This window comes from Lepidochelys olivacea, assembly GCF_965140295.1.
Source record: "Lepidochelys olivacea isolate rLepOli2 genome assembly, chromosome: 3".
Classification (NCBI taxonomy): Eukaryota; Metazoa; Chordata; order Testudines; family Cheloniidae; genus Lepidochelys; species Lepidochelys olivacea.
Genome location: NC_140413.1, coordinates 152,930,732 through 152,955,428, shown reverse-complemented (window position 1 = coordinate 152,955,428; position 24,697 = coordinate 152,930,732). Strand labels below are relative to the sequence as shown.

At 45.4% G+C, this 24,697-nt stretch overlaps 1 protein-coding gene across 4 annotated transcripts in view; it reads right to left on the bottom strand.

The window, feature by feature from the left end:
* The window catches only part of DAAM2 (dishevelled associated activator of morphogenesis 2), a 243,607-nt gene that overhangs the window by 135,960 nt on the left and 82,950 nt on the right, over positions 1–24,697 (bottom strand). For all 4 annotated transcript variants that reach the window (XM_084623282.1, XM_084623281.1, XM_084623284.1 and 1 more), the window contains exon 2: positions 19,078–19,280. In XM_084623282.1, coding sequence (XP_084479408.1) covers positions 19,078–19,251 — 174 coding nt within the window. In that variant the 5' untranslated portion in view covers positions 19,252–19,280. The remainder of the gene's footprint in view (positions 1–19,077; positions 19,281–24,697) is intronic.

Sequence of the window (24,697 nt, the reverse complement as noted above, 5' to 3'; positions counted from 1 at the left end):
CTTGAGGAATTCCACCAGGATTTCAACAATTTCCATCCCACCATCAACCTCAGCCTGGTCCAGTCCACACAAGAGATCCACTTCCTGGACACTACAGTGCTAATAAACAATGGTCACATAAACACCACCCTATACCGGAAACCTACTGACCGCTATTCCTACCTACATGGCTCCAGCTTTCACCCTGACCACACCACACAATCCATCGTCTACAGCCAAGCTCTGCGATACAACCGCATTTGCTCCAACCCCTCAGACAGAGACAAACACCTACAAGATCTCTATCAAGCATTCTTACAACTACAATACCCACCTGCGGAAGTGAAGAAACAGATTGATAGAGCCAGAAGAGTTCCCAGAAGTCACCTACTACAGGACAGGCCTAACAAAGAAAATAACAGAACGCCACTAGCCATCACCTTCAGCCCCCAACTAAAACCCCTCCAACGCATTATTAAGGATCTACAACCTATCCTGAAGGATGACCCAACACACTCACAAATCTTGGGAGACAGGCCAGTCCTTGCCTACAGACAGCCCCCCAACCTGAAGCAAATACTCACCAGCAGCCACATACCACACAACAGAACCACTAACCCAGGAACCTATCCTTGCAACAAAGCCCGTTGCCAACTGTGCCCACATATCTATTCAGGGGACACCATCATAGGGCCTAATCACATCAGCCACACTATCAGAGGCTCGTTCACCTGCACATCCACCAATGTGATATACGCCATCATGTGCCAGCAATGCCTCTCTGCCATGTACATTGGTCAAACTGGACAGTCTACGTAAAAGAATAAATGGACACAAATCAGATGTCAAGAATTAACATTCATAAACCAGTCGGAGGACACTTCAACTCCCCCCCTCCCCCGACGTTCTTGTTAAACCCTGGATTTGTGCTGGAAATGGCCCACCTTGATTATCATACACATTGTAAGGAGAGAGGTCACTTTAGATAAGCTATTACCAGCAGGAGAGTGGGGTGGGGGGAGGTATTTTTTCCATGCTTTGTGTGTATAAAGGATCTTCTACACTTTCCACAGTATGCATCCGATGAAGTGAGCTGTAGCTCATGAAAGCTTATGCTCAAATAAATTGGTTAGTCTCTAAGGTGCCACAAGTACTCCTTTTCTTTTTGCGAATACAGACTAACACGGCTATTACTCTGAAAGGAGAAAGCAGTTTGCTTCCAAAAAGAAAGCTCAGCAGCCCCCCACACAGTGCTCTACTGCTGTTTCCTTTCTCCCTCATTAAGCATTGGTTAATCTCTTGTTTATTTCCTACCGAAAAGCTGGGTCCCACCCAAATCCTGCTTCTCAAAGCAGTATCCCAGCACATGCAATTAACAAGGTCCATTCCAACAGATTGCAGGGGTCCCCTCCCCCAGAGATTTTTTTTTTAAAAGACACCTGCCTTTGCGGCTCTTCACTCCTCCCTCCACACAGAAGGAGCAAGCATGAGAAAGCTGGTAACCAGGGCAGGCAGCTGAAGGGCAGCTGGGACAGTCAATATTAATTTATGCAACTGCACCATGAGAGAGACACAGAGACAGACACACACTGTCTCCCTCTCCCCTATCTTTTGTACATTTTTCACCATCTTGGATTGTAAGCACTTTGGGGCAAGGCCCATGTTTACCTCCATATTTGGACCACACCATTCATTTCAGAGCCCTTTCTCAAATTGGAGCCATTGGGTGTTACCATTAGTATTAAACATCATCAAGATGTGCTGTTTCAGCACAAGTGACCCTTCCCTACCCTTCCTTTCCCTTCCTCCTCCTCCCCTCATTTCCCTTCCCCCCTCTCCCCTCCCTGCCCAAGGTTTGTTTTTCAAGCCAGAGCCCTTCAGATGAGACACTGCCTGGGAAGCTAGGTTTGGGAAAGGTTATCAGGAAACAGCCGTCTCAACTGCTACCTTTCCGGCTTCCCCACCCTACCCCCAGCCCTTAAGGTCTCTGCTCTTCTGTTTAATACGAATGAGTTCAGAGGCGATTCCTGTGCTAGAGCAATTCATAGCTCGGATTGTGCCAAAGCACACAGGCACACACCTCTCTGATCGCTTCCTGCTCCAACACAGCTCAGCTGGCTCACCCAACAGAACGTGGGCTGGGAAAGGCACAGCAAAAGAACCATGGCTGCCAGAGCCCCATGCCAAAGTCAGGCTGTGTTTCCAGGGGCGTGGGTACTACCCTCTCCTCCCCCCTCAGCTCTATCCCCTTGTGTGCAACCTATTTACCATTCGCTTCTGCTGAGGAACACCCACACACAAGACAAAGCCTTGGCTGACCTTTAATTCTCCGAGACAATATTATGTAAAAGGGCAGGAGAAACAGGGCTAATAAGATTTCCAGAATGAAATTAAATTGTCGGGAGCTCTCGTAACTCAGGATCATAGGGCCAAACTTTGCTGTCTCATACAGGTAGAAACCCAGAGGAATTGTAAACCGTCAGGGGAATTAAAGGAGTTATTCCACATTCACACAGGCATAAGTGAAATCAGAAGTTGGCACCAATTCCAGTCAGCTACTCCAGATTTGCAACAGCGTAACATAGATCAGACTCTGGCCCTAATTCCTCTCAATTTAGTATAGTTACTCTGGATTGAGACCAGCACTAACGGGAACACAATCCTTCTCTAACTCAATTAGTTCAGTGAATTTACTAGATTTTTATCAGTGCAACAGAGAACAGAATTTTCCCCACAGACTTTGAAAGACAAAGACCTAAGTCACATTTAATGTGTGTTACAATATCTTCCCTGAATTAGTGAACAACTGGTATATTTCCTAGTAATTAGTGCAAAGTAGTTTTAATTGGTCCACACAATGACACTGCCTCGGGGAACTATTCCACAGGGTAAGTACATTCGTGGCCTGAGGCATGTTGACTGAAGACAAAAAGTGCATTTTAAGTCACCTATGTAAACACTACAGCGACAGTGTGATGGTTGTGTGCAGTTAGCCACTCACACCGTTGTGTATCTCACTGATCAAAAACCCTGATAACTAGTATGGCACCGACTGCACTGACATCATGTGAACTAATAGAACAGAAGCCAAAGATTTTTTTTTTCTTTAAACCTTTTAAAGATTAACAGGAAACCTCATAAAACCTGGGGAAAGGAACAGGAGAGGGTTGGGCACTTGGCCTTGTGGATCCTGTGCATTTCTTCAAGGTAATTGCCATTCATTGTTATTGTGTTGAACATTTGTAATACAAAACTCGCAGTGTAGATGAAGCAGCCAACAGTTTCATACTGACAGACAGACTCATCCAGCTGTTGCTGCCAATGTTGAGATGCAACACTAAGGCCTTGACCTCTCTTGGCCATTAAAAATCCTAGAGTCTTCTCCATGACTCAGGGGTATCCCTGGCCAAATTCCAAATGGGGTATTTACATTCTGCCTACACAAAACGCCCCTTCAGTTTCAGCTGAAGCTCCCCACTTAATAAATGGTTACATAACTGTGTTACATACTGGTAAACACAGGGTCCCAGAGGTGGCTGCCCTGTAGTTCTGAGTAAGAGATTCTGTACATAGTCAGCAAAGAGTTTTGGGAGTCCTAAGGATGAAAAGGTGCTAAAGAAGTGCGAGTTGCTCTTATTACATTTGCACTTAGAGTCTCAGAATGGAGATCCGTGCCCCATTGTGTAAGGCTCTGTACACACAAAAAACAAAGACAGCCCCCGGCTCAAACGTGTTTACAGTCTGCACAAGAGTTTACACTCATCAGAATTGTTACTAATGAGAGCAAAGCAAAATCTATGAATAGGAGACAGTGATGGGGATTTGCTGCGGAGATCCAGAATACAGTAGCTGATCAGGATGTGCCTATAAGCTGCTTGTGCCTTGGCTCAGTCAGTAGTACACAGTGCTTTACACAGAACCTGGTGTAACATTATCCTCATTTTATAGATGGGGATACTGAGACACACAAGTGACTTGCACAAGGCCCCAGAGGGAGTCAGCTCCAGAGCTGGGAAGAGAACTCTGGAGTTCCTGGCTCACAGGTCTGTGCTCAGACCACATAGCTCCGAGGAGAGCATTGCTCTTGTTGGGTGTTCCCTTCCCCACAAGTTCAGGGCCAGCATTAGACTTGCTGAGGCTCAGGGCAGAAACTAAGGAGTGGGCCCTCACCCCACCTCCCTTACTGGCTCACATATTAGATTTCTGCAATGTTTCTGAAGCTGAAGCCTGAGCCCTGCCACATGGGACCCTGGGCAATTGCCCTGGTTTCTACCCCCTAACGCCAGTCCTGCACAAGTGTTAAAGACGTGTCAGTAAAAAATGCAAATAGGCTTTCACAGGAGTGGCCAAGCCAGTGCTCCAGCCCCAGGAGGAAAGCATCAGTCTTTCCCCTTCTCCGGACATAGCACCCCTAAGACAGAGCAGCTGCTGAGGGGGCCTGGAGCGATGAGCGACAACAGTCCCCCTCAATGGTCTCTCTCCCCTTTCCACACCAAGAACGCGGGCACATTTTCCAGCTGGATTCCAGAGGAATGCAGCAGAATGGCTGCTGATTTGCTGCACCTGATGACACTGAAAGCTTTCCCCCCCACCCATCACAGAGGAAGGCACCAGCCAGATACTCACTCAAAAAGATGACACACTGTCCATTCTCCCCCAGATGTGGTAGTACACAAGGATATTGAGCTATTATAGAGAATTACAGTCCCTACCATGTACACAAATACCATATTGCATATGACTCAGTCCATGAGCTTTTCTGATCTCCGTTCTTAAGCAAGATGGGCAGACTGAGACAAAGACTAAAAGAAAGTGCAAGAGTAGTAGATTAATTAGCTGGGAGTGGATTCAACAAATTCTCTATTTCTCTGCTCTCTACTTCAACTTCTTGTTTGGTTCTCCTCCCGCATAGTGGGACTCCCATGGGGGAGTGGGACAAAGTTGCATTCATTCCTCTTCTCCAGTTACAACATCTCATCTACTTCCCAGATTTGACCACCACCTGTATGCGGATGACTCACAAATCTGCCTGAACAGCCTTCACTCCATCATCTAATCCCACATTTTAGCTTCTCTCCCCCTCTCTGACATCTCTGCCTGGGACCATCTTTGACTCTTCCTAATCTGAGTTCTTAGATTCAAGTTCTATATGATTCCCATCTCCACAGTAGTTGGTCTCCCTCTCCCTTGCCTCTTGCATCCTGGCCACAATCAAATCCTGCCCCTTCTTCCTCTACAGCGTTAAGATCAGACCTTTCCCTTCTACCCCTACAACTAAACACACTCATCCACATGCTCAGCATTCCCCATGTCACTGCAACCCACATCACCCCACTCCAGGTCATGAAAACTGCAGTTACAAGGACCATCTTACTGGCCTATCATTCAGACCACACCACCACCACTCCTTTGGATCCATCCACCTGCTATCCCTTCAGCACCACATTGAAGGTGAACACAAGAAAAAGCAAAGTTCTACAAAATTCTGCCCCTCCCCTCCCTAATTATCTACATCACTCCACACCCACTCCGCTCCACCAACAAAGCCAGCCTCAATACCCTGTTTGTCCATTTCCCCCCCTCACAAACACCTCCATGCATGCCCCTGCAGATGGAATGCCCTTCCTGAGCTAGACCCCAAGACCATGACCCTCCCGCCTTATCAGAAGGCGGACAAAAGAATATACTGCTGCGTTGCAAGTGCTGCTCTGTTCCCATTGGGGTGGGCTGAGATGGGTATCCCAAGTCAGCAACACTAATAATGAGTGGAACCACATGGCGATATCAGTTCATATATAGCAAAACTTCAGAAAAAAACCCAGGGAGATTGGTGCTGAAAACCCCGGCAACAGGGAAAGAAAGCACGATAGGCTGACAGTGCCAGCCAGTATGTCCAACCTGCACTCAGTGTCTTATTTCAACCACATTTCTTTGCCACAAGTCCTAATAGGATGCACAATTCTTACTGTATCAACATCACTGCAGTAAGAAATAGGCCACAGTATAGCTTTATATGAACGTCTCGCTCTAACTAATGCAGCCCTTACCATAAGTGCACTTTCAGCTATGTCAGATCATGCAAGCATTTTTGACTCAGTTGATAACGTATTAAAGACATTGTGGAAGGATGATTTCTTAGCAAATGTACCAAGGCTAACAATAGCAGAGAGATCCTATTGTCTACACAACTGCCAAGCTTTCAATAGTGGAAGGATGTCAAATCAACTTCTTTGTACATCACTCTGTTCTGAGAAAGTCACACTGATGGGAACTCATAGCAAAGCTCGCATTTCTACCAGTTGCTCTGTTCTCTACCCTCTTTTTGCTGGTCTGCACACCTGCTCCCATGCTGATGAAATTCAGTCATAGTCCACTGGAAACAATGGATTGCTAGGATGGATGAAACGCTTTCCCTCAGCACAGAAGGGGAATCCTACACCTCAAACTTGTCTGCCATGGTGAGTGGGTCCTACCTGGGATGTTCTCTAGGCACAGCAGGTGCATCCCATCTGGAACATATCCAAACATTTCATGAGCATAGTGTATGTATGCTACCCAGAACTTTAAGCAATATAGCAAATACACTGTACCTGGGGCATTCAGTAGCAGCCAGTCACCATGGAACAGACAAACATCACATGGGCCAGGTCCTCAGCTGGTGGAAATCAGCATAGCTCTGTTGACTTCAGTAAAATAATACTGAATTACACCAGCTGAGGATCTGGCCACAAGTTCTATGACAAGGTAGCACTCTAGCAACACATTCTGTGAGGTGATCCGTTCATGTGGTTTCTCCTTGCACTAACAATTGCGAGCAGGAATTTCACAAACGCATGGGTAATGTTGTGGCCCCTGGCTTCCCCACACCCAAGATCTGGCAATACAGGCACAGACCTTCATTTGTGCTAACTTATAGAAATGTGCATTCAAATCAGGACTTGCCCATGAGAATCAGGCTTTGTGCATGAGTTAAGCAGATGCACATGCTTTGCAAAGTCTGGCTCTGCAAGACCAGAACCTCAAAAGAGTAAGTCTGTTGGATAGGTTCACCAAGGACTACTGCACATCAGTGGCCAAGGCTGCTAATGGACTACCTGCAACTTGGCAGTCCCCCTCCCAAGCACCCGCTCGTGGTCAGAGGTGGCTCTGCAGCACTCTGCCTCAGTTTCCCTTATTCCTTGAGATTTCACACAGGCTTCTCTCTGTGCAACTCAGGATCTGGGCAAATTAATATAGAAATTTCAAACAAAACTCAAAGTCCCACAATAAAATTCAATCCCCTGCTTTTAGCTCTCTCAGCCCTACCTGCGTGGAGTCTCCTCCTCCTGGTGTGTCAAATTTTCCTTGCAGCCCCCTGCTCGCTGCAGCTCTTCTGCAGTCTCTGCCACAGCTTCTTCTTTCATAAGGCCCAGGTGCCTTCCCCTTAAACCCATTTGGGCAACAGGGAATCAGTCACAGGTGCACCGGACCTCACTCCCTCTGAAAGGGGCCAGTCACACTATGGCACTCCCATTGCAGTCTCCCACTACGTGTAGCTTTTCACTTCCTCTCCATAAGATAGGAAAGAGAGGAAGTGTCTGAGGAGAGTGAGCCACACAGCACAAGCAAGGGAAGTCTTTGCCTTCAAAGTATTGCTCTCCTAACAGCTTCAAAAATCTGAATCAACGGTCCACCACATAGGCCAGTGATTTCAGTGGAAACAAATCACATCTGACAGCAGTGTAGAAAGCTCTACTCAGGCAGCTATAGTCTAACCTGACAGAGAGAAAGAAGCTTTGTGGTCTGGCTCCCCTCAGCTCAGAAGATACTCCACTACTGCAGGGCCCTGCTGATCTCTCTGCCTTCAGAGGATCACCTCAGATAATGAGTCTAAGACCCTTGTCCTCTTCCTGGCCCCACCTAATATCTGAGAAATACCAGTTAATCTCTTTATTGGGATTTTTCTTACAGCCTCCACTGAAATGTTCCTGTTTAGCAGCCTAAGGGAAAGGAGGCAGTAATTAGGAATGGGCAAAGTCTCTGTTGGTCCAAAGCCAGCAAGTCTCCTGCTCTACTGGAACCAGAGCTCATCATATGTGAATGAAACAGAAGGGCCTCTCCAGATCTTGATTGCATTTGGCACAAGAGCACTTTCCTGGTTAATTAGGAACAGTGATTCAGTATATAAAATGTATAGCAGGAGTGGGCTCAGGCAGTGAAAAGGCCACATGTCTGGGGGGGAAATGGGGGAACAGAGGCATTTTAAAAGTATATTTTCAGTGAATTTTCTATTGATCAATGGCCCTGCTAACTGAAAGACCTCTATTTAGCCACCAAAGTAGTGCAGTATGAGCAGGGATCAGCATAAGCTACCCAGGGCTGGAATTAACCCATCATTGGGCTCTATGCAAACATAGATTTGTGAGGCCCTGCCTTCTAATATGAATCTGGGCTCCAGGTTGCAATGCCACTTGCTCAAATTTGACCCAGCCACTCCTCAATTATGACAGAGGAGTGGCCAGGCCAAACTTGAATGAGTAGCACACAGGATGGCAGCAGTACTCAGGTTTGTCCCAGCTGCCCCTCTGTCATTACAGGAGGGGTGACCAGGCCAAATTGGGCTCCCCCCACCCCATGAATTTGAGCCCTAAGCACATGCTTAGTTTGCTTATGCATTAATCTGACGCTGAAGCTACCCACAAACACCTCCCCAGAGCCAAGTAGAATCCTGGTTTTCTGTTTTGCAGAAAACATGTCAGAATCTTGGAATTTCCTTTTCCAAAAGAGAACTAAACCAAAAAAATTTGAAGTTTCCTGCGAAATGAAATTCTGAAAAGATTTTGGGGGTAATCTACATATTTTGTTTCAATAAAATACAAACATTGCATTCTGCTTTTGACTTTGTGTCTGATGAACATTTAAATGTTCCACCTTATCAGAGCACGGTTCCTTTCCCACTCTCAGAAAAGAAATGGTCACAAATTGATTTGTTTCTGAAAAACGTGTCACTTTCACTAAAACAGCATTTTCTAAAAGGGAAATATTCCACTGGAAAAATTCTGCCCAGCTCTACACTTCCCCAACCAGCGTCTCTCATCTCTGTCCTGGGTATTACCTGCACAGATAGGATTCCTCAGTCTACAGGACCCAGTCAGTCTCTCACATTTTTTCAGAAGTAGAGTGTCACCCAATACCATTTGCAGTGGTGGGTCTTCTGTTTTGCTCTTTCAAACATGGACCCTTGTCCACTGGGAGCTGGACTGATAACAGCAAACTCATTTCACATAGCCCACTGAACAGCCATTATGGTTTCTGGGGGGCGGGGGGAGAACAGCAACAGCATCACAAAGGATTGGTCTACACTAGAAAATAAGGTCTGTTTATATTCATCAGTCAGGGATGTGAAAAATGCACACCCCGAGCAGTGTTATTAAGCTGACCTAAATTCCCAGGTAACACTTAAGTTGATGGTAGAATTTCTTCCGTTGACCTAGCTACTGCCTCCCCAGGGAAGTGGATTACTATGCCAATGGGAGAACCTCTCGCACTGGGATAGGTAGTGTCTATACTGAAGCACTACAGTGTTTTAAGCATAGACATACCCTAAAGGAAAGATAATCAGCTTTTCCCTTTCTCTCCAATTCTCTTTATAACCTCCACTCAGTAACTTTCCTGTATTCACTACAGTTTAGGGTTACCTGCTGACTGGACAGCCCCAGGTTCTGATATTGCTGGGATTTGTCCTTCATCCTACAGGATTTTTTTAAAAAAACAACATGAATTTCCTTTAAGGGGAGAAAAATCACTTTTTGCAGTAGGACACAATGCTGCATTGTGACAGAATGCAATTTTGACAGACATGCTGTACTATCAGTCACATTTTTCTCTTGTAAGATGAGATAGCAAATGTGGAAAGAGCACTTAACTAAACAGGTGAAGGCTAGATATGAAACAGTACTCAGAAAGACTACATGATGGTAGACAATGTAATACACAGTCAGAGTTAAGAATCTGTATATAAAAACACAAAGGTGGCAGTTTAGGGACAGGTGAATATTAGAATTGTCACAAATGTTTGCCCATAAGGTAAAAGGTGCTGAATTAACAGCCCTGGAGATAGAGGTCCTACACAGAAGAGTACAGTACTGGCAACAGTAGTACATACTTCCCATACTAATCTCCTGCAATGTCTGTGTCCTGGAGGATCAACGTTAGTGGGAATTCAGGCTTCATGGCCCGTTCATTCCTTTGTCTCCGACAAGACTGCCTACTGTGATGGTGGTTTCTGTGATGTGCGTACTGGGAACTGAAACCAACCAACCCATTTCACATCCTCCATCTCACAGCCATCCACGTTACAACATTTAGTCACTTCCAACCCTGGGCTGCATCTAAATAGGCAACCTAGAAATGAAAACCTAAAAGACTGAATATGGGACATGGAGGTTATCTACTCCCCTCCCCATTGTCCATTCTTGCAATGGAGTAGAAAGAGGATTTCAAAGCGTGGTTTCTCGCTAGGCACCCGTTTGAGCCCCCTCCTATCTCCTCTAACCAAATAAAGGTAGGAAAAGGCTCACTACCCCAAATAACCTAGGGCTCATCCTTGCACATACTCCTTCATTCTGAAAGGACTAGATTCTCTCAACCTCACCATGCATAGTCCCATCAAAGCATATACTTGTGTGGCTTGCACAAATGCAGCCTCAACCTGAAGGGCCGAGAGGACCAGCAATCTCCTCTGGGGATCCAGTAAACACTACACACACTGTGCGCCAACAGTTAGGAGGATGGCTTGGGAAACAGCAGTATCACCACTCCCAGGAGACAGGGCCACTTGCTATGGCAGTCACCATGGGACAAAACTGACTAACAGGGACTTAAGCATCAGTGACATCCTAGGACATTCCATGTTTGGAATCCAGTTTATCCAACTCAGATGAGAACTGTTTGAGTGAGTCAAGAAGCCACTGCAAGTGGAAATAGACCAGGGAAGTGGTAATTCAGGCTGTTTGGTACCCTAGGATAGAGGTTCTTAACAGGTGTATCTCAGTGACCCTGTGATGGAGAGGATTGGGGGGTAGAAAAATGGTCATTCCACTCACTTCTAGGCTGGAGGGAAAGAACAGCAATCATAGACAGAGAGGCAGGTTTCAAGCAGACTGGAAGTACTCAGGAAGAGTCCAGTCTCTGAGAGGCTTTTTGCATCCCTGTAAGGGGAGATGGAGCTTCTAGGATCCTCTCTGAGGGAGAACACAACACACTAGAGCTCTCTCCTAACTCAGAGACCAGGAGTTGTTTGAGGTGCCATGGAAGCCAGCAGAAACAATGATGTGATGTGAAGTAACAGGAGAAAGAAAAAGGAGCTGGATTTTGGGTAACAGCTGGAAGAGGCAGTCAGTCCCTAGGCTACCAGGTAGCGCTGCACGTCACTGTGTAGGTGAACCTGGGCTTGCTTGTCAGTCACAGTTAATCTCATTCCTAGGGTCAGCAGGGGCCAAGAGTGCAGCAGATGTTGGGTCCTGGGGAGAAAGGTTCAGTACTTGGGTTTCATCTCTACCTGGTCTTTCTGGAGCTGGGAATGCTGCAGAGGAAGAGAGACTTTGGATACCCAGTCTCTTGCTGCTCAGGCAGGGAATGCTGCTGGAGTAGTAATGGAGACACTTGCTCAATATCTATTCTGCTTACCACCTAGGCCAATGAGGGCCAAGAGTCAGACAGGGCCAAAGTGCTCAGTCCCCTACAGGAGAGAGCAAACTACCCCCAACTAAGGAATGACCTACCTCTCCAGCTGATTGGGGAGCAATAGGGTCTGAAAAAGCAGGGGAAGTTATGAGGGAGTCCTCTTTATTCAAAAAGATGATGAGGGGTGGAAGATAGGACGAAAATGATGGAAAAAATCCCAAAATCTTCAGACACAGAATGAATGGAAATTCTCAGTCTTAGAAAATGTCTGGAAGGTCAAAGCTGTTTCTATTGTTCCTTGGCACATGACCAACTTAATTAAATAGGACACACTCAGGGAGTTTAGGCCCAAAGTTGAGTTACGGATTTTTAAAAAAAGTAACAGATAGAAGTGTTTCATGAATTAAAGAGTAAATTAGTTTTTTGTGGGGGGCGAGAGAGAGAGGGGGATTTAAATATTCCTGTTCCTACTGGGAACCCATTACACAATAGCAAGAGAAACAGAAAATGAATCTGAATTTGTTCTAAATTCAGTGTCCAAGCTGAGCTATGTGCAAGTAGTACTGCAAAAACAGCAGCACAAAGAGGGGAAAATAAATATGAATGTTTCAAATTCTTTCAGATCTAAATCAAATGTGGTGTTGGTAACCCAGGGAAGGCCAATAATATCACTATTTGTTAAACACCACATGCTCAGATCTGTGAAAGATCACAGAAGAGGACTCAGTCCAGCTCCAAGGAACTTCCAGTCTAAATAGATGAGAGAAATATCTTGACAATGTACTTTAGAAAAAACCCATAACACCTTTTGTATTTCTTTCTTGGCTAACAGCTGACATTCCTTTCATTTTTCTGGGTCTGCTACAGTCAGTTACCCTTCCTGGTGCGGTTTGAGTTCACACTTGAGATCAGGTAACTGCCTGTGTAACGGACAGATTTGGGTGATGAAACCTCCAGCGTCATGAGACTTCAAAAGCAAATCACCTCCACTAACAAAAACCTAGGACTTCTTACTTGTCCTTGAACAGAGAGAATTTGAACTCATCTTGGAGAGGCTCTATCATAGCCTTGCAATACCTATGAAGTTCAACAAGAAATTGGGGATGGGGGGAGGTTAAGTGCTTTCCCCTTGTTTTGCAGTAGATTTTAAAAACAAACCTTCCAGATTTTCTTTAGTTGTTCTTCAGTCAATAAATCTGTGCAAAGGAAAATATGCGGTTGTAGCATGGCCACATTTGCCAGCAGGCATACACTGGGGAGACCACCAACTGCAGCAGCACCTCACTACAAGGCAGCATGCACAATGCCATCTCGGGGGGGAGGACGCAAGAGAAGATGGAGGAGAGTGAGCAAAAGCAATCTAGAACTGTAGGCTAGGGCTAGATTTATCATTTATGGGGCACAAAACCACCCCACAGATGCGCCAGTATGCAAGGCCTCCCCTACTCTTCTTCTACCACCAGGAGAGGTGGAGGAGAGAATCTGGCTCCAGATGTTCCTTTCCCTCATACAGTAGGGCCACAGGAAGAATTAGGGCTGGCCCTTGAGATGCAAAGCTTAGCTGGACTAGGGAGGCCCCAGAAGCACAAGGACCAAAGTGGGTGTTTGCTTTGTGTCAGGACTGGTGCACTGACATGGACATGTTACAACAACAGCATTTGCTTCAGAACTTGCGCCTATCTCTGTGGGCAGTTGGCCTGGTGAGTTAACATTCCCACTAGGAAACTGTACATGCTGTATGCATAGGCAGCTCCCACTAAGATCATCCAGGGCTTTAGTTTGCCCCCATGGGGGGAGTGAAAAGCCTCCTTGCTTTCACTGAGAACCTGCTTGGGGAAATGGGACCCCAAACATATCATCCAACTGCTAGAATAAAGTATCCCAACACATGCCAAACTGTCTCCCAATTTGAAAGACCTGGCTTCCAAAAACCTAGCTGTTTGAAGATTATCTCAGTTTAAAATCATGAGAACAGTACAGACACACATCTCACCTACAATATTCCATTACATGGGGACCTGAGGGAATCCTTCACAGAAGATATTTCCCTCAGAGTCAGGAGGAATGTCCAGAATACTGAATATTTACTGAGCTGGAAAATATCCTGTGAACTAAGGTTGGTTTTTCCCCCATGTCATCATCTAAAGTGTGGGACAACGCCCCAGATTTTAGCCGCACAATGGGAGAACAGGCTTGGGCTTTTAAATGAGATGAATGCAGTCAAGTGCAGGAATATTTTTTCATGATACCCTTTTACAGAACAGATGGCACAGGCCAAGCCATACCCTCTGGGCATGCTCCAGGGAGCGCAATGCAATGTTTGTCTCACTAGAGATCTCAGCCTGTGTCAGTGCCACCATTTTGCTCAGGGATTTGGGTCAAAAGGCTCCACGGTCATATATGGTTTTTGTCTCAAAGACCATAAAGGATAAACAGTGGGGTGGCTGGTATACAACACAGAGCCTTCCCAAGCATTTCCAGGTCGCTGATTTACACTGGCACATTTTACAGACTGAACCTTTCTAATCCAATTAAAATCTCATCTCAGCCATCAATACAAATGTGGTCTGTTCTATTTTAGTGTTTCAGAGAACATGCATTAGCCTGGAACTGTGGGTGAACCAGGCCTCCTGGGCAAATCCTGCAATCTACCAGCCTAGTTTCTATCCCAGGCAACCACATTCAGAAATACTTTGCTATGGTCTCTCTGCCTACCTCCCTCCCTCCCTGTTGAGGAGCTCATACAAACTTTCCTCACTGTAGTATCTGAGCACCTTCCAAAATTATGCAGCACTGCCTTACCCTTCTGAAATAGAGCACTTTTCTCCCACAACTAAGTCCTCAGAAAGTTACGGTTCTAATAGTATCAAGAAATACACAGACATGGATTTGGATTTCAATTTTTTTTTTTTTTTTTAAAGAAGTACATGCCCATTCAGGCTCTGGGCATATGTACAAATGGTACAGTATATAATTACACACAGTAGTGGGGCAGTTGCCCCACTTTGGCAGAGGAGGGGTTAATAGAAGCCCTTGGAGCAGCTGCGAAGAACACAGCCAATCAGGGCCAGGCTGGGCCCTATATAAAAGCTGCAAAGCAGAGAGAGAAGTATCTCTCTGCCCACCAAGGGAGGACGACTGGCTCCCAGGGATAGCACCTTGGATAGAGCAGCGCTGGCCAGGCTCAGGGGAGCAGAGGGAAAGTTCCAGCCTGATTCAGGGGCCTCAGCCTGGCAGGTAAGAAAGGGCTGAGAAGGTGCAAGGGCCAAAGGAAAGTGGCCCAGGGAGCAGGAGTAGTAGAGGGGAGAGGAGGGCAGGACATGGCTGCCGCCAGAGGGTCCCTGAGCCAGGACCCAGAGTAGTGGGTGGACAGGTCTGGGTCTCCCCCTCCCCACTTACACTGCACCTGGCCGTGGAGGAGCGTGGCCCGATACAGACTGTGGCTTGCCCCTGAAGCAAAGGACTAGACTTTGGGGCTGCAGTTGGCAATGAGGGCAGGTGCAGACTGAGGACTGCTGACACCCGCCCCTGAGAAGGGGAGAGAATTGAGTGGGGCACAGCCGGAGGGCTGTGTCCAAAAGAGGACGCCGTAAGCCAGCGAAGCAACGCGGGTCCCAGACAGCACAGCAGAGCAGACAATGGGTGAGACACCACCTGCTGAGGGTCCTCCACAGCTGGACAGAGCTAACTGCTGGCACAACCAGCAGGAGGCGCCATGGTGGAGAGTCTGCAGCTGTTAGCATACATACACTGTGTGTGTCTACTCATATATATAGGAGTCCTCTTCACTCTAAGGACAGAACCACACTTCTGAAGGACAACGAAGCCATCAATTCTTGCTGGAAAGAACATTTTGAAGATCTCCTTAATCTGCAACCATAGAATTACAGTTAAGTCCTTAAGCAAATCCTGCAATGACCATTTAGGGATTAGCTTGGAGACCCTCCCAATTTGTATGAGGTACACAGTGTCACCAACCAGATGAACAATGAAGCAGCAAGTCGAGATGGGATCCCCCCTGAAATTTTTAAAGACGGTGGACCAGAGCTAATTCGACAGCTTTACCTGCTTATCCTTAAAATCTAGCTAAAAGGAGGAGAAACCCAGTGAAATGAGGAATGCCCCGATTATCCCCTTTCATGAAGGGGGTGACGAAGTGGATTGTGGAAATTATTGTGGTATCTCCCTCCTAGCCATTGCAGGCAAAGTTCTGGCATGGATCCTTGCAACCTGCCTTCTGCCCCTATCAGAAGAAATTTTACTGGAGTCACAGAGTGGTTTCCGACCATGTCGTGGAACTGCGGATATGATCTTCACAGCATGGCAGCTGCAAGAAAAAAAAAGTGTCAGGAGCAAAACCAACCACTGTACAGGGCTTTTATTGATCTAACTAAAGCCTCTGATTCAGTGAATTGCCATGCCCTCTGGACTGTACTTTCTAAGATTGGATGTCCTGATAAATAAATCAATCAATGTCCTAAAATTGCTTCATGATAACATGAAAGTGACTGTTCTGAGCAGCACTGGCTCCCAGAGTGAACCTTTCAAAGTAAAAACAGGAGTCAAATAGGGCTGTATCATCGCTCCAACCATGTTTGTAGTTTTTATTGCCATCATTCCTCACCTAATTGCTGGGAAGTTTACAGCTGGCATTGAAATAGTTTACAGAATGGACGGAAAGCTGTTCAGGCTTCGCAGGCTGAAAGCAAAGAGTAAGATTTCCACAACAATAATATTGTGGAACTTCAGGATGCTGATGACAACGCAATCTTTGCCCTCTCTGAGAAAGATCTTCAAAAGTATCTTGAATGTGTTTGCCGATGCTTACACATGTCTTAGAGCACTTTAGTCTTCAATATCAAGAGTGAAACCAACAGCCCTCTCCAAATGAGGTATTACCTGCCCCATCTATCAATCAATGGAGTGGTACTGGAGAACGTCAACCACTTCCTCGACCTTGGAAGTCCTCTTTCATCCAAGGCAGATTTGATGCAGAAATTCAACATCGCCTGAGCTGTGCCAGTGTAGCTTTTTCTTGTTTATGGCACAGGGATTTTGAAGATCACAACATTTGAACAGACACCAAGCTTCTTGTTTATCAAGCTGTTATTCTCCCAGTGCTGTTGTCCAAGTTTCGGACCCAAACAACCTATAGTCACCACTTGAAAGTCCTTTGAAAGGCACCATCAAAACTGCCTTTGTAAGATTATGAAGATCAAATGGGAAAACAGGCGCACCAATATTAGTGTCCTGGAAGAGGCAAAGACCACCAGTATCGAGGCAATGATCATCTGTCAGCAATCCTGCTGGTCTGGTCACATTGTCCAGATGCCAGACCATCGCCTCCCAAAACAGGTCCTGTTCTCTCAGCTGAAAGAAGGGTAACGTGGGTGGACAATGGAAGCGTTAGAAGGACTTGCTGAAGGACAACCTAAAAAAGTAACATTGACAGACAGATGCTGACACTTGGGACACACTTGCCCAGGATCGCTTAAAATGGAGGGAAGTCCTACATGATGGTCCCCTGCACTTTGAACTTGCTTGCCGACAAGCTGAAGAGGACAAGAGGTGCAGGAGGAAGGAGAGACTGGCTTCCAGTCATGGTCAACAGCCTCCTGCTGAGCCTGAAAACATCTGCCTTCATTGTAATAGAACTTGTGGTTCAAGGATTGGCCTTATTAGCCACCTGAGGACCCATAACTCCCACAGAAGATGCTCATACTTGGTAACAAGTGATTGCCCCTCCCAGAAATGTATCCTCCCCACCAGGAAAAACCTGGCAGAGCATCATAGACCCTGCAGTGGGACTTGAAGGTCAGCAGATTCAGGTTCTGGCAAACCGAGGTGGAGAGCAAATGCTTCAGGGACCTCCCATGGGAAAAACAGCTCCAGTGCTTTGGTTGACTTCAGCCATCGTAGTAGGACATTGATAGAAAGACAGGCTGAGCTAGCCAGGACCAGCCATTTAAAGAGTTGTAGGTGAAAAAACTAACAATACATTGCACCCAGAAATTAACTGCAGCAGATGTAGATCAGAGCATTAGTGTAATGTGCTCCCCCATAAGAAACACCAATCGGCAAGCAGCCTTCCATATTCTGTGTCATCTGCAGTTTCCAATAGACTAAAGGGTAACCTCATATAGAGCACATTATAGTAACCCAGTCTCAAGCAGAGAAAGACCTGGGTCAGTGTGGCAATATCCATATCCAAAGGAAAAGGTTGCAACCTTCTGACTAACCATATATGGTGCAAAAACATCTTGGCCACTGCAGCTGTTTGGTCATCCTGAAGCAGCTGGAGATCCTTTTTACCAACTATTTGACAATCAGGCATGTAACTCCAATTGAGGGAGCCGGTATCTTCTTTGCCAGTCCTACTGACTTCCCCCACCCCACCAGCATAACCTAAGTTTTATATGTAGTCACACAGCTCACCCTTAGCTAAGCCCCAATCTAGTCCAGACACCCAATAAACTGGTCAACTGCATTGCATGGGTCTAGCTGGGTGTCCTCTTCCTACACCATGACCCATATCGTCTCCATCTCCCCCGAGTGGCCTCACATACATGCTGAGCAGGAGGGGGAGGGTAAAGGAGTGGCCATGAAGAATGGAATCCTCTAGCACACTACATTAGAGGAACCTTGGAACAACTGAGAAATTGCTCAATACTGCCTATTGTTTTGAACATGGAACAACTCCTTCCATTCCAGCTAAAACCCACAGCTGTGTCAACACTACCTCATGGCCAAAGGTATCAAAGGTAGCTGACAGATGCAACAAAATCACCGTGGTTACTTGGTTCTCATCTGTCACCAGCAGGAAATCACTGACAAGTACTATCTCCATTCCATACACAGGTCAAAACCCCAAATCTCCTGGTGTATTCGAACAGCACATTTTATTCCAAAGGCAGCCATAGGAAATTGATCTCTGGAGCAATGATCAGGAATCAAAGCACTGATGCCATGATAACCCTACCAATATGCCCTGGGAGAAATTGCTTCCCAACCCTAAATCTGACTATCACTGTCATTAGTAATTTAATCCCATTCATACCTGAAATATTATTGGTGTCCAAGTAATTGTCCATCTTTTCCCTTGGAATCTTAGCAAAGAACTATTCAAGGCAGCAGTTACACAGCCTTCTATTCAAGGGTGATTAACTAAACCCTACCACAATGTAGGGAAGTGGTTTACATAACTCACTGGAGGTTTTTCCCAGCTCCCAACAAGTCTATGATTCCTTATCATCATCATGTGTGGTTTGTATCATCACAGCACTTTAGAGCCCCAGTCATGGGCCTGGACCCCATTGTGTTAGGTGCCACACAAAACACAGAACAAAAGGAGTCCCTGCCCCAAAGAGCTTACATCACCCCACAGGAAATCTCTCCCACACCCTGTAAAACATAAGGTCCATGGCAGAAACTCACCACAAGTTCGGAGAACCTAGCATTGAGCTCCTCCGCTGGTGGGATTGGGACAGAGAACTCCAGGAACTGGAGGGGGTTATTATCTTTGAGGTTGATTTCAGGGAGGTCGCTTCCCCCGAAGCAGCAAAGAAACCCAAAAGCATGACGATTCCTTTTCCGGGGAGCCATGGTCATGGTGTGAGATGCTATCTACTGATCATGATCTGCAGAGAAGACAGGAAGAGAAGTCGTTAAATGACAATCTACACCATCCAGCACAGGTTATTTGTGGTTATCATTGCCATCAGTGCAACAGGCAGAGAACAGACTGATCTGTCATGCTAAGGAGCAAAATAAAAACGGAGCCATCTTGATGGACTGGTTAGTCAAGGTTTAATACATCACCCTTACCACCACCACCTTCCATAGCTATATAGCATCTTGCATCCAAAAGGTTTGACAGAGCTAGGCTGGGACTTTCAAAGCAGTCAGTATTGATTTAAGTCTGCTCCAATCAAAGTCGGTGGGAGCTTTAACACTGACTTGAGTGAGAGAGGCATTAGGCCAACGATAAGCCCTTTGGAAAATCCCATTCAAACTCTTTCTTACACACACACAGAGCCCCCTGCTCAATTCACCCACAGCTGACACAAACCCCTCTGGAACAGAATGGAACAGTTTTTACCCCACAAGCAGACACCAGTGATGGAGGACATGGAAAGAGCAGATCACAATATTGCACAACAGTTTAGGACAGGAAGTGCCAAAGAATACTGAAGCAGTTGAAACAGCAGGGGACAATGCAGGCTAGCTAACCAGGAGCACAGGATACAGCAAAAGGACTTACGGGAGTTCTTTTAGTTTTGGTGGCTTAAAAAAAAAAACCCTCTGGAAACCTTGAGAGTTCTGGAGCGGGCGGGGGTACAAAATCAGGCAGAATCACCGCTTAAAGACTGCTGCACCCTCCCCCACAGTGACAAAGGCGACTCTGCATAGAACTCCTGTTCGAGAACTGCTACTTTAGCAGGGCAATACTGGGAGAGACTTCAACAAAATTGTAACTAGAACTACACAAAATGTTTCATTCCACGTGGAGTGTTTTTTTTTTTAAACACCCCCCCCCCCGCAAAACACACACAAAACTGGCCTTTTTTCAAAGTTAAAAATGCTCATGCTTTCAGAATTTTCCAATTGTTTTTGGCCAAAACCCTTGTCATAAATATAAAGGGAAGGGTAAACACCTTTAAAATCCCTCCTGGCCAGAGGAAAAACCCTTTCACCTGTAAAGGGTTAAGAAGCTAGGATAACCCTGCTGGCACCTGACCAAAATGACCAATGAAAAGACAAGATATTTTCAAAGCTGGGGGAGAACAAAGGCTTTCTCTGTCTGTGTGATGCTTTTGCCAGGAACAGAAAAGAAATGGAGTCCTAGAACTTAAGTAAGTAATCTAGTTAGATATGCATTAGATTCGGTTTTCTTTAAATGGCTGATAAAATAAATTGTGCTGAATGGAATGTAGATTCCTGTTTGTGTGTCTTTTTTGTAACTTAAGGTTTTGCCTAGAGGGATTCTCTATGTTTTGAATCTGATTACCCTACAAGGTATTTACCATCCTGATTTTACAGAGGTGATTCTTTTACTTTTTCTTCTATTAAAATTCTTCTAAGAACCTGATTGCTTTTTCATTGTTCTTAAGATCCAGGCTTTTGGGTCTGTGTTCACCTGTACAAATTGGTGAAGATTTTTATCAAGCCTTCCCCAGGAAAGGGGGTGTAGGGTTTGGGCAGGATTTGGGGGGCGGGGAGAAGATGTTTCCACGTGGGCTCTTTCCCGGTTATATATCTATCTGTTAGACGCTTGGTGGTGGCAGCAATAAAGTACAAGGGCAAAAGGTAAAATAGTTTGTACCTTGGGGAAGTTTTAACCTAAGCTGGTAAAAATAAGCTTAGGGGGGTTTTATGCAGGTTCCCACATCTGTACCCTAGAGTTCAGAGTGGGGAAGGAATCTTGACAACCCTATTAGTGGATTTTTTTTTTAAAAAAAATTTTGGTTTGTTTGTCAGAGTGGGTCCCTCTTGGTCTGGATGGAGGCATATTAGTATGTGAGGGAAGCTTGCAGTACTGCTGCCCACGCTAAATCTGCTCTGGAGATAGATAGGGGACTCCAGTCTCCAACAGCTCTGGGGCCATCAATTCAGCAAGTTCCATCAGAATCACTCACTCACTGATGAGGAAACAAGGAAGAGTAACTGTGACATTAACAGTCATGGGAAATATCTGTTTTTATTTCCCCTTCTATATACTTGTGGTTTAACTCAGCATAATATTATACTGTCTTCTACCTGGCATATTGACATAACTCCTTCCTCATTAAGCTGTGTAGGAAGGGTCCACAGAATAAGCACAGTTCACAACAGTAAAAAGGAGTGGGAGGAGTCAAGCTAATCAGCACTATTTGGTAACCTCCCCTCTCTACCCCATGTTCCTTCCAGAAGACAGACAGGTGGGGTCAGCAGTCTGAGGTATTGTCCTGGAGAAATCAAAAGCAAAGATTTATGATCCTTATGAGCCCTACATATCTGATTCGCTGCAAGAATTTGCTCCTAGATACTATGCAGACACCTCAGGGAGCTTGGAGTCATGCTGCCCTGTAATGAAAACATCTGATCCCCCGTACTATCCTATAGTAAAACTAATAGCCCGCAGCTCCTCTCATCTAATGGAATTAATCTCTGACCACTGCTGGCTTGCTGCAGAATGGTTTTGTTTTGTCTTGTTCCTAAACACGTCTGTTTATTGGACTAATCCCTGTGTTATAACAGCCAACATTTGCATCCATTCACTTGTGCACATTCTAACCTGAAACAGGGGTTTTGGCTGCTTACCAAAGATGCTGAGATTTGGAGAATCCTGACTCCACCGTGGGTTACAGTGGGAGATTGGCTCTGATCACACACAAGGGCCCAGAAAACAAGCTTATTGAAGTAAAGAAGGCTACAGTCCCAGACACACAAGTTGTAGGTACCAGGTGATGTGCATGCCAGAACTTGGGAAGCACTGGTGTAACCACTTTGCTGCTGAGTGCTTTTACACAGGCCAATATACACACCTGGCGCTGACTCACATATCAGGCACATGGGTTTGAAATGCTTAAAAACAGATCACAGTACAATAACCTGGACTTTACATTGCTAGAGTGGTGTAATGTGATCTTTGTGTAAATGAAAGAGGCCTTAATGTGAGCATTAACTTTATTTATGGCCACTTTCAGGCCACTTTCCACTGACAGAATAGTTTAAAGGGTCCTAGTATAATAGAAAAGGAGTACTTGTGGCACCTTAGAGACTAACCAATTTATTTGAGCATAAGCTTTTGTGAGCTACAGCTCACTTCATCGGTGAGCTGTAGCTCACAAAAGCTTATGCTCAAATAAATTGGTTAGTCTCTAAGGTGCCACAAGTACTCCTTTTCTTTTTGCGAATACAGACTAACACAGCTGTTACTCTGAAACCTAGTATAATAGAGGATCTGACCTGAATCTTGGACTGATTCTTATCCTGGAGAAAAACACTCACTCCCACTGTAAAATATAAGGAATAAAGAAGAGTGGGGAGGTGGTCTGGTGAGCCCCCTGAGGTCTTTGTTAGAGACAACTGTTTAGCAGAATCAGACAGGTCTTCGTAGCTTAGGAGCCTGTCTACCTTTAGTGGAGAGAGTTTCCAGGACAGTAAATTTGTTATGAAAGGATACAGATTGTCTGGGTAAAAGAATAAGATGGGCACCAGGAATCACTGCTCAGAAAAAAGAAAAAGGAGTACGTGTAGCACCTTAGAGACTAATCAATTTATTTGACCATAAGCTTTCGTGAGCTACAGCTCACTTCATTGGATGCATTCAGAAAAGTGATGTATTAACAGGAGCAATTCAAGACATCTTACCCTCACACAAAAGAACATCTCTGATGTCTGAAAGAGAGCCATATATATTCAGAGAAGAAACAGACCTTGCCCATCAGGAAATGTTTAGTAGCCCACACACTGATCAGAAAGCTCCTCAGGATAATGAGTAGGGCCCTACCAAATTCATGGCCAGGAAAAACACATCACGGACCGTGAAATCTGGCCTTCTGTGTGCTTTTACCCTTTTCTATACAGATTTCATGGGGGAGACCAGGGTTTCTCAAATTAAGGGTCCTGACCCAAAAGGGAGTTGCAGGGGGTTGGCAAGTTTATTTTGGAGGTGGGTCTGCACTGCCTTCAGAGCCGGGATCCTGGCCAGCAGCTGCCGCTTTCCAGTTGCCCAGCTCTGACGGCAGCACCGCCACCAGCAGCAGTGCAGAAGTAAGGGCAGCAGTACCCACAATCTCCCCTCCCCCCAAACTCCTTTTTGGGTCAAGACCCCTACAATTACAACACCGTGATATTTCAGATTTAAATAGCTGAAATCATGGAAGTTATAATTTTTTAAATCCTAGGACCGTGAAATTGACCAAAATGGACCATGTATTTGGTAGGGCCCTAAGAACGGAGGCCTTTAATCTGTTTCTGCCTACTGTGCCTGGTTCAGAATCTATGGTCTTGAGGTATTCAGATTCTTATGGTAGGGTGATCTTAGATTGCGAGTTCCTGAGTGGGATGAGAAAGTAAATTGTGAGAATCATGAAGCAGCAAACTGAACTGTGCTAAACTTTGCTACGAACACTAGACCTACACTCATTGCACTATATCGGATTTTGGGTTTTGATAAACTCAAAACTCAGCCTATTTGTCAAAAGTTCTCATCAGATTCAAAAAAAACCTTCCAAGCACATGAGGGACTGATTTAAAATATCAACACAAAATGAAGTGTTTCATTTTAGTTTTGGGGTTTCCCCCTTTCTTCCCCCTTGGATATTTGGGCTTTTCAAACCTGAAATGTAAAATGAAACTGGAGGGTGCAACTCCATGTGAATCAAATGAAAAGGTTTGATAGAAACCAAAGAATCAAGTTCCGTACAACTCAACCAGCAAAAACTTCCAATTTAAATTCCCTGTCAATGTCCATTGAGAGTCAGACAGAGCTGAAGAGTGAATGACTAAGCTGAGCAAACATAGCATTTTTTCCCACTTTGCAAGTTTTCATGTTCTCACAAGACTTTGCTGTTTCAAAGGACAACATTTCTTCATCTAACCCAGCACACGCTTTTTTGCGACTAAAATGATGAAGATGCATCATGGTGGAAAAATGGTGTCAAACTTCACTATGCCCTGAGTGAGAAATACTGATGGGGCAAAACTTCAAAAAGGTTTGGAAATTTGTTTGAGTCAGTATAATTGGGCTGGAAATCATATGACAATAGGCTCATGATAAAACTGCTTGCTTTCAGTCAGGCCAGGAATTTCATCAGAAAAAGTCTCAACTGGGGTTTCACCTTTTCCACTTCTGGGGGGAAATATGTACAAGGTGCAGCAGCAGAAATGAAGCTTACTGAGAAGGCAACTATCTGGAAGCGAAGGAAACTCATCACACAAGCTCCCCCACTTCTCAGCAATGAGAATCATCAATAAAGCTCAGCTGTCAGCATAGGACACCGCCTCTTGCTTGATTTCTCCTTCTCTCACTGCTGTGGCTTACTCGCTTATGCTCATTAAGTACTATAAA